Source organism: Mus musculus, chromosome 11 (assembly GCF_000001635.26).
Source record: "Mus musculus strain C57BL/6J chromosome 11, GRCm38.p6 C57BL/6J".
Classification (NCBI taxonomy): domain Eukaryota; kingdom Metazoa; phylum Chordata; class Mammalia; order Rodentia; family Muridae; genus Mus; species Mus musculus.
Window position 1 is genome coordinate 62,506,929 of NC_000077.6, and position 10,898 is coordinate 62,517,826.

General features: G+C 46.2%; 1 protein-coding gene across 1 annotated transcript in view; it reads left to right on the top strand.

Moving 5' to 3' along the window:
* Pigl (phosphatidylinositol glycan anchor biosynthesis, class L) overlaps positions 1-9,109 on the top strand; it is a 57,597-nt gene extending 48,488 nt beyond the window's left edge. Inside the window, exons 4-7 of the mRNA NM_001039536.4 lie at positions 799-866; positions 2,892-2,923; positions 5,210-5,343; positions 5,976-9,109. Coding sequence (NP_001034625.1) covers positions 799-866; positions 2,892-2,923; positions 5,210-5,343; positions 5,976-6,074 — 333 coding nt within the window. The 3' untranslated portion in view covers positions 6,075-9,109. The remainder of the gene's footprint in view (positions 1-798; positions 867-2,891; positions 2,924-5,209; positions 5,344-5,975) is intronic.
* Positions 9,110-10,898: the final 1,789 nt, after the last annotated feature.

Genomic DNA, 10,898 nt, shown 5'->3' on the forward strand with positions numbered 1-10,898 from the left:
CGCATTCTCGCACCACCACATCAATGTATATAGTGCTGAGGAACAAACCCTGGATTTCATGTGTGCTGGGCAAGCACTCTACTCATACCCAAAGCCTACAACAGAGGTGTCCTGAGCCTTGGAGTCATGAAAACTTGACATTCATCTCTACAGCCCACGTAGGAAACAAACAAACCAAAAACCAGGCATGGTGCTGTGTGCTTCTGGTCCCAGTACTGGGGAGACAGGCGAGCAGGTCCCTGGGATTCTCTGGCCAGCCAGACTAGCCTGGTCAGCAAGGTCCAGATCAGCAAGTGAGAGACCCTGTCTCAGAAACAAGATGGGCAGCTCCTAGGGAACAACACCCACAGTTCTCTGGTCCCCACGTGCACATACATGCATGTGCAACAAAGATTTGGAAGATGAGTTTGTGTGGATGGGGTAAATTCCGCTCTCTCCTACTGCCAGAGCCAGGAGTGAACCATAGAACCCACCGCTGCCACACACAGATCTAACTGCTGAGAAGCTGTTTCAGATCCTCAGAATCAGAAAAGTGCTGGGTAGCAAGTGGTACAAGCATTTAGTCTCAGCCTGGTCCAGAACTGCCGGGGACACTGAGAGAAACCCCTCATTAAAAAACCAACCAAACAAACAAACAAAAAACAACTAAACCATAACTGACAAAAACAAAATTTGAAAAGTTGCAGAGCTCTGCCCTTTCCTTCCCCAAAGGAATGGTGAAGGCTGCTTTGAAGCTGAGGCAGCAAAGAAGCCATTCAGTACCTCTGAATGAGCCCTTCCTCCCGGTCTGCCTTGCAGGTGGTGACTTTTGATGCAGAAGGAGTCAGTGGTCACAGCAACCATATTGCTTTGTACAAAGCTGTGAGGTATGCTTCTCTGAGGGATGGGCGTGGGAACGGGGTGATGGATGTGGGAAGGAAGTGGTCCTCCATTTGCTCAAGGGTCACAGTTACTCAACACTCCCTGCCTGTTGTCTGTGCCAGCAAACCTACCAGTGTCCCTGTACAGCCACTGCTGCTCTGTTGCTCACCTACCTCACCACATCCTTTATTTTTAAGGTGTTTTGCTTTCAAGTATGTCAGCCTGGTTCTCCCTTCAGTGAGGTGCCTCTATAAGGCTCCCATGTAGGCAGACCTGACCTGACGGCTCCCCAACCTTGTCTTCAATTGTATGCAACTTTGAAAGATACCAGAAATTATTGCTGTCATATTGTTGGTAGGAACAGGGGCTCCATTTTGTTCCAGGTCCACATAGAGCCTTGTTTTTTTTGTTCTTTTTTTTTCATTTTTTATTAGGTATTTAGCTCATTTACATTTCCAATGCTATACCAAAAGTCCCCCATACCCACCCACCCCCACTCCCCTTGTTTTTTTTTTTTAAGATTTATTTATTTATTATATGTAAGTACACTGTAGCTGTCTTCAGACACTCCAGAAGAGGGCATCAGATTTTGTTATGGATGGTTGTGAGCCACCATGTGGTTGCTGGAATTTGAACTCAGGACCTTCAGAAGAGCAGTCGGCACTCTTAACCACTGAGCCATCTCGCCAGCCCCTAGAGCCTTGTTAATTTGCACTCAGGTATGTACTACAAACAATCCAGGAGCACCTCAGCAGACAGTGGGTAGGGTCCTTGAGTAGGACTTAGCTAGTTCCATCTCTGCTTGTGAAAGACCCACAACGTGAGGACTCCCTCACGTTCTGACTCAGGAGAGGCGACACCCCAAAATCACCAACGAGAAACGGTCTTGCTGCAACCTGCAAGAGGATTTTTATTCAAGAGCGCTCTCGGGCCCACGGTCATACACCACGCAGGGGTAGAGGACCGTGGCGCCCCGAGTAGCTGAGTAAGGGGGTATTTAAAGGAAGAAACCACAACTCAAGGAGGTGGGGAGGGCGTTGTTGGAAAATACCAAAAATACCAGTTAAGAGTCACAAGGAAGTACAAAGTCACAAGTGTCACAAGGAATGGTAACTGTTAACTCTCAAGACAGTTTCTAAGAGCCCCTAACAGTAGCACCTTTGCATAGCGGGTTCCCGCAATGGTCAGGGTGGGTCAGGGTGACTTTCTTTGAATGAATACTCTTTGAACGCAGGAAGTAGGTGGGTGGAGGAATGTCGCTATCTGTTTTATGATTAGCATACCTTGGAGCACTGAGTTTACTATTCTTTCACTTGTACTTGTGGCTTTTTGTCAGTTTGACACAAGCTGGAGTCATTTGGGAAGAGGGAATGTCAATCAAGAAAAAGCCTCCATCAAAATGACCTGTAGGCAAGTCTGTGGGTCATTTTCTTGTTTGATGATTGATGTGGAAGGGCCCTGCCAACTGTGGGTGATGTCCTCTGGACAGGTGGACGTCAGTGTATAAGAGAGCAGGCTGAGCAAGCCAAAAGTAGCAAGCCAGTGAGCGGCCTCTGCTTCAGTTCCTACCTCGAAGTTCCAGTGTAAGTTCCTGCCCTAACTTCCCTCCTGATGGACTGTGATCTGGGAGTTTTAAGATGATATAAACCCTCTCCTCCTCCCAAAGTTGTTTTTGGTCTTGGTCTTTATCATGGCAACAGAAAGCTAACTAGGACACTAATAGATTTTTAGAGAAAAACAAAAAACATCGAGGGTAGTTATCTCATCTCTAATGGGCAAAACTTGAGGCCAGATTATTCCATAATCCACAGACCAACTTCTGGATTAAGCTGTGTGGGAATGAAATGCCATAATCAGAAGTGTGGAGTCCTGTAGATTTAGATGTTGACTTATGCAATAGAAACTTCCGGGAGTCTCGTGTGCTTGGCTGGGCCATGGGCCTGCAGGCCTTGCTCTGAAGGTCCCTCCTGTTTACACAGCAGAGTGGGTGTCTCGTGCTCCCTCTAATGTTCCTCCTCTCCATCCTCCAGGGCCCTGCACTCAGGAGGGAAGCTGCCTAAAGGTAAAGAAGGCTTTTGTTGTTTGGGTTTCTGGTTTTTTGCAAATAGACAACAGTCACTACTCTTGTAAGGAACTTACCAAGGAAATTTGCAAATATTGTCAGCCCTCCATATCTATTAATTTCTATGTTATCTATGGACTTAACACCATGGGAGCAGAATTATTCAAGGGGATGCTGGAGACCAGGCTCCCCAGTTAAAAGCACGCTCTTGCAAAGGACCTGGGCTCAGTTCCCAGGACCCATATCAGGCAGACTACAACACCTTATAATACCAGTCCCAGGGCATTCAGACATCCAGTGCACGAATGTGGTGCACATAAACTCATGCAGGCACACGCACACGCAAAAACATATTTAAATATGCAAGAAGAAAAAAATGGCACCTATACTGAGCATGCAGATTCTTCTCTTCTTATTAGTCCTAGACAATGGAATACAGCAACTATTTCCACAGCATTTCCTCACATTAGAGAGTATAAGTAACCCGGAGATGAATTCATGTATACAAGAGGATGCGGATAGGTTCTGTGTAAACACTGCATCATTTTATGTCAACTTGGTCATCAGTAATTGAAGTATTTGTGGCAGTCCTAGAACAGTACCGCTGGGGACTGAAGGACACATATTCAGGGTGGCCCTAGACTGTGCAGTGTTGTAAGGTGTGCATGGCAGGTTCTGGGCTGGCCTCCCTCACAGGGGTGACATGAGATCAGAAAGTGAACCGCGGGAGCTGAGTGCTGTCTCCACAGACTGAGTGAGGCCTTAGGAGCACCACTGGCCACCATTGTCCACCACGTGAGACAGGCAGGCCTACACTGCCCACACCACTTTATCAACTAGGAAGCTAAACTCCAGAGCAGTTAAGAGACTTTCCATGCCAAAACATTTTCAGAGATGGGGTGCCAAGGACCAGCCTTGGCTTGGAGAGGGGTTCTGAGAGAAGGCCTGACTGGGACCTGGGGAAACAAACGACTCAGGTCAAAGCATGGGTCTGAGCTGGTGGCCTATGTTCTGCTCAAGACAGCTTTTCAGTCTGCTTTCTCTGTTTTTCCTTCTCTGGAGATCTTTAGCCAGTTACCTCTGTGTTCTGCTTGTGCCTATTCTCCAAGCAGTTCTCTGACCTAAAAACTTCTCTGCATAGCTCATTCCCACTGATCTTTTATTTTACATACCAATCTAGTCCTTTACTCTACTCCTGGCTTCCTTTGGATTATCCTATCAAACTGCATCCGGTGATCCCAGCCCTTTGTTATGGGAGAGCAAGCGCATTTTTTTTAAAGTTGCAAAAGAATTCGGAGATCCGCCTGCCTCTGTTACACAAGGCAACAAACTAGTTGGGTGGGACCCCACCCAGAAATTACCTTTTCAACCACTGCAGAGCCTGGACCTAAATTCCTTATCCCACGCTGACCTTGAACTCAGGAATCTATGTAAGCACAACAACAACAAAACTTAGCCTGCTCTAAATCTCTTTATCTTCCTCCTAAGTATCTGACAAGTTGGCTCACAGTGCAGCTGCCTCAGTCCCTTTAGATCTATGAAGCTCCTTACACAATTTATATTACATAGTCATATTTTACATAGTTGAGAAATTTTATATTTTCAAACTCATGGTTTTAGAGTTCTTTTCATAACCTTAAGGGCTGTCTTGTAGGTCCCAGCATTTACCATTTTGCTGAGACACTAGCCACACCTATGCCTCCAGGACTAGTGCAGTCTCGGAATCCCGTGGAGTCATTATCATTTACTGCTAGGCCGGAACAGAGGAATGCAAACATATGTACATTATTATGCAAACAAGCCTTTTGCCCACAGCAGCCCATGAGGCTTTGGAAGGCCAGTTGGTCCTGATCCAGAGGCGGGAACCAATTCACTCCCCCACCACCAAGGCCATGCCAGACCCGGCAATGGGGTCTAACTCTGAAGCCTAGGCTGGCTTCCAAGTGCTGTGATTACAGGTGAGAGCCAGCTCACCCAGCACCTGGTGTCAGAGCACAGCTGGAATGAGTCTTTAGTTTCCCAATTTAGAAGTTCCTGTTTATCACCTTTCCTCAGCCCTCTAGCAGCCCAAGTGGAAGCTCTTGCACGGACACTCACAGCTGTGGAGCACTTCTGCCACCTGGCAGTCCTCCCCTGTGAGAGAATGCTGGTGAGAGCCACAAAGCACCTGGCAGCTGAAGAGCATCTGCCTTGCCTGCCTTGAGCCACTAGGAGAGGGAGGGTGCTCAGGGGAGCACCTGGCTGAGAGCAGCACAGTGATCCCATCCGCCATCCCTCCTTGCCCAGGGTGCTCCGTGCTCACGCTCCAGTCTGTGAACGCGCTTCGGAAGTACGCCTTCCTCCTGGATCTGCCCTGGACTCTGCTGTCACCCCAGGATGTTCTCTTTGTGCTCACCAGCAAAGAAGTGGCACAGGCCAAGGTAAGATATGAATCTCCTGATACTGTACTGTGACCCCAGCCTCATGTCCCTTGGCTCTTCAAAGCCCTGCTACCTGCGACAGTGCGCCACATGCTAGATTATTCCACCTGGCTGACTAGCTTTTCAACGACTTGGGCTTTTTTTTTTTTTTCCTGATTATAAAATGTATAAACCGGGCGTGGTGGCGCATGCCTTTAATCCCAGCACTTGGGAGGCAGAGACAGGTGGATTTCTGAGTTCGAGGCCAACCTAGTCTACAAAGTGAGTGCCAGGACAGCCAGGGCTACACAGAGAAACCCTGTCTCAAAAAACCAAAAAAAAAAAAAAAAATACATACACCATCATCAGTGAAATGAAAACAAGCGGCTGGAGAGCTGGCTCAGTGGTTAGGAGCACTCGATGCTCCCATAGAAGATCTGGTTTCAGTTCCTGTGCCACAGCCATCTGTAACTCCAGTTCCAGGGGGTCTGTCACCCTCTTTTGGCCTCCTTGGTTACTACATACCCATGCACTCAAGCACTGACATACATATACATCTAAGAAAGCGTAGAGCTCCCAGTGGGGCAGTGAGAGGGAGGGTCTGCAAATAACAGGCCCAGAGTGAGTGCCAGCATGTTCTCTGATTCTTCCAGAAAGCCATGTCCTGCCACCGCAGCCAGCTCCTCTGGTTCCGATACCTCTACGTCCTCTTCTCCAGATACATGAGAATCAACTCACTGCGGTTCCTCTGAAGCCTTGGAGAGTGGTCAGACCCTCAGAACAAGAGGGAGAAGCAGAGCAAGAAGTCGTCTGGCCAGGCTTTGGGCTGATTTACCTGCCTGACCCAGGGAAACCCCAGCAAAGCAGCGTCTGCCAAACAGGGACCACATGAAGGATGGGTCACCCCAACCCAGCTTCCTCTTCTGAGGAAAACCTGCCAAAACCAAGCCTACACCAACACAATAGTAGCCACCCCACTAATTTACCAATAGTTTGCATGATAACAGAGTTTGCACCAGACATCCAGCAAAGCCTAGGGAAGTTGTCTTTACCACAAATGTGTGTAAATGTGCCATAGAACTAGTTCACAGGTGTGATGTTTACATGGTTTCCAGACCAGGCTGTTTTGGTCAGTCTTCTGTTCCTGTAGCTGAAACACCGCTCACAGGGCATCTGCAGAGCTGCGGTTTTCTTGGATCACAGTTCTGAAGCCTGTGAAGTCCAAGAGCATAGCAGCCTCTACATGACCGCGGTGAGGGGCATCCCGCTGCATCTCAAAGGCAAAGGCAGTCAGTCAGAAAGAGCCCATGAGCCAAAGAGTTCCTTTAGAACAAAGCCACGCCTACAACAAATAACCCTGTCACTTCCAAAAGGCCTCACCCTAAACACTGGGGCTCTGAAGACACATGAATTCCAGGGGACACAGCCAAACCCTAGCACAGGTTCATCCAGACACCCCTCTCCCCTCCCCCCACAGTCTTCAGGTGCTTCAAACTATTCCTTGGGTTTTTATTTGTGTCCCCTTATGAGAACTTTACAGTCTAGAGAAGCTGTACCTTATCATCATGGTGGTTCTGCTGTGTGTGGAGATGATCCTGTGGGTCCCCCCTTTAAGGAGCCAATAAACACCTTGGTTCTCTGCCTTTTCACAGTAGGAGCTGGGCCCACACCTTTATATATATACTTTTTTTTTTTTTTTAAGATTTATTTGTTATATGTAAGTACACTGTAGCTATCTTCAGACACTCCAGAAGAGGGCATCAGATCTCATTACAGATGGTTGTGAGCCACCATGTGGTTGCTGGGATTTGAACTCAGGACCTTCTGAAGAGCAGTCGGCGCTCTTAACCACTGAGCCATCTCGCCAGCCCATATATACTTTTTTTAAAAAGAAAAAGAAAGAAATGGAAAGAAAATACAAACATTATTCTGATAGTGAAATATTGAACCAGTACAAAATAAATAAAATATGGGAAGCTGGGTGTAGTAGTATATGCCTTTAATCCCAGCATTCAGAAGACAGAGACTTGTGGATATCTCTAAGTTTGTGGCCAGCCTGGTCAACATAGTGAGTTCCAGGACATCCAGAGCTACATAATGAGTTTCTTTAAAAAGTAAAAAAATAACCTCAAATAGTTATTCTAATAGGATGGATAGTGATAAAACCACGTTTACATAAAGCAGTATACCCACATGTAAAAATCTACATGATAATGAACAAATAGTGTTCTTAGCCTGCTTTGTTTGGGGGAAGAAGTGTATTTCCATAGCCACAGGTGTAAGCAAGCAGAGCTTTGCCCATGCCTGTGGAGCCTGTCTCTGAAGAGTCCTTTTGTACTGTGTTCCTGCACTGAGCCCTCTGCAAGGCCGATTCGCTGATTAGCAACGACACAGAAGTTGAAAGGCTGCATGTCCAGAACCAAGTTATATTGGGGTGTCCTTAGACACCTTGCAAACTGTCTGCTCCCCACTTCTGTATCTGACCTAGCATCTTTGTGACCGTTGGGTAAACACTTGGGAATATAGAAGCAGCTGCCTAGTTCCCACCAACCAAAGGCTAGGGATTCTTTCAGATAGCATCTGAGGCGTCCAGCTGAGATGCCTTCCTTCCCTGTGATCCACCTACCTGATGTTCCCACTGTGTGTGTGAGAAGTGCCCATGTGTGACTGTGTGTGTGAGAAGTGCCCATGTGTGACTGTGTGTGTGAGAAGTGCCCATGTGTGACTGTGTGTGTGAGAAGTGCCCATGTGTGACTGTGTGTGTGAGAAGTGCCCATGTGTGACTGTGTGTGTGAGAAGTGCCCATGTGTGACTGTGTGTGTGAGAAGTGCCCATGTGTGACTGTGTGTGTGAGAAGTGCCCATGTGTGACTGTGTGTGTGAGAAGTGCCCATGTGTGACTGTGTGTGTGAGAAGTGCCCATGTGTGACTGTGTGTGTGAGAAGTGCCCATGTGTGACTGTGTGTGTGAGAAGTGCCCATGTGTGACTGTGTGTGTGAGAAGTGCCCATGTGTGACTGTGTGTGTGAGAAGTGCCCATGTGTGACTGTGTGTGTGAGAAGTGCCCATGTGTGACTGTGTGTGTGAGAAGTGCCCATGTGTGACTGTGTGTGTGAGAAGTGCCCATGTGTGACTGTGTGTGTGAGAAGTGCCCATGTGTGACTGTGTGTGTGAGAAGTGCCCATGTGTGACTGTGTGTGTGAGAAGTGCCCATGTGTGACTGTGTGTGTGAGAAGTGCCCATGTGTGACTGTGTGTGTGAGAAGTGCCCATGTGTGACTGTGTGTGTGAGAAGTGCCCATGTGTGACTGTGTGTGTGAGAAGTGCCCATGTGTGACTGTGTGTGTGAGAAGTGCCCATGTGTGACTGTGTGTGTGTGAGAAGTGCCCATGTGTGACTGTGTGTGAGAAGAGCCCATGTATGATTGTGTGTGTGTGTGAGAAGAGCCCCTGAGTGACTATGTGTGTGAGAAGTGCCCACGTGTGAGAAGAACCCATGTATGACTGTTGTGAGAGAAGTGCCCGTGTACGATTTAAGTAGGGCTTCTGCTATAAAACTTCATGGAACTGTTTCCACATTGGGACATGGAACTGGGGTGACCTGAATGTGTGTCCTGGGACACCAGCACATATTGCATCCCAGGATAAACTACCTCACATCTCTTTGAAGTGAGAACTGTTATTTTGTTGACAATACCCCTTGAGGGTTTTTTTTTTATGATATATACACAGTACAACCTATGAAAAATGTTTTCAAATCTGAGACATTAAAAAGACACATAGAAGAACTATAATGATTTGAGAATTATTTTGTGCCTGTTTGTATTTGTTTTACTCTATGTTCACAAATTAAGAGGTGGGGATGGTAGCTTGGCTGGGAGGATGTGCCTAGGTTTGGTCTCCAGCACAGTATAAATGTGTGTGCCAGCACTTGGGCACTGGAGGCAGGATGATCAGAAATCTAAGGTCATCTTCAACTACATAGCAAGTTTAAAACCAACCCAGGCTAAAAGAGATTCATTCAAAAATAAATACTATGTAAACATCCAGGAAGGGATATTTTAGTGGTATGTTTATTTGCTGATTCGCCTGATGGTGCGATTTCTCTTCATGAGCTCCTTCTGTGAGGTAGGGCTGCTCACAGTCTCCATTCATGACCCCACTTCACCTGAGAAAGTTTTACACATCCTCAGATATACAGGTATATAAATAAGTATAGAAATCCAGCATTTACTAATAATAACTCATAAAGAAATCTTTTAAAATAATTCCTTGGTATACATAGAATTTTACTACTTACTGAATACTGAATCTTCAGGCTGAGATGGACATGATTGCTTATTTTACATAATGAATTAAATTCTGGCTGAGTATTTGATGCTGCAAAATCAGCTGATTTATAGTCATTAGTGACAGTGCCTATTCCCATAGATACATAGTATAAAGTGGCAGAAGTGTGTTGCGGAATGTTTCAGAAATTGATGGAAATTCTGCCCTAATTCCAAGCCAAAAGTGATTTAATGATTTCTTTTTTTTTTTTAAAGATTTTATTTATTATATATAAGACGCACAGGAAGAGGGCATCGGATCCCATTACAGATGGTTGTGAGCCACCATGTGGTTGCTGGGATTTGAACTCAGGACCTCTGGAAGAGCAGTCAGTGCTCTTAACCTCTGAGCCATCTCTCCATCCCAATTTAATGATTTCTTATGAAAGTCACCAAATCAAACAGTAATTTAAATTTTTGTTTACATTTACTTATTTGTGTGTGTGTGTGTGTGTGTGTGTGTGTGTAGGTCAGGACAACCTTCAGGAGTTTTGTTCTTCCAGCATGTGTTGTTCCAGGGACAGGCACACACCTTTACCTGCTGAGCCACCTCACTGTTACAGATTCACTGTCAGATGTAAGCTAGGTGCTAATCAAGCCACATTCATTTGTAGTCTCATAGCTGCTCACAACTCACTGACTCTTCAAAAAGAAATGAATAGAATCAAATATTATGGGGCTTGAAGAGATGGCTCAGCAGTTAGGAACACCCGCTGCTCTGGCAGAGGACTTGGGTTCAGTTCTTAGCACCCACATCATGGTTCACAACTGCCTATAATTGCCATTGCTGGGGATCCAATATCCTCTCCTACCCTCTAGGGGTATCAGTCACATATATGGTGCATATACATAAATGCAGGCAAAACACTTATACACAGTAAATAAAAATCTAACATTCTAACAGTACACTTCAAAGACTGATTTAATGTGTTCATGCTGCAGGATCAGAGTTGAAACATCAAGTATTGCTTTTCCATAATTACACCACTATGTTTCTACAAAAGCAGAAAACTTTTTTATGTACAGTTAGAGAGAGGGAGAGAGAGAGAATCGCAGCCTAGAATCGGAGCTGAGGTGTTCCAGCAGCACATGGGGGGCTCTGTGGTATGAGGGCATGCCTAGTGCACACATGGTGCACATCTTTGTGTTCTAAACAAGGTTGAAGTGAAGTCGCACAGTACAGAGGTTGAGCAAGACACACGCAGCTGTTAGACATTTGGTTCCCGGCTAATTTGGTTAGTGTGAGTTCTCA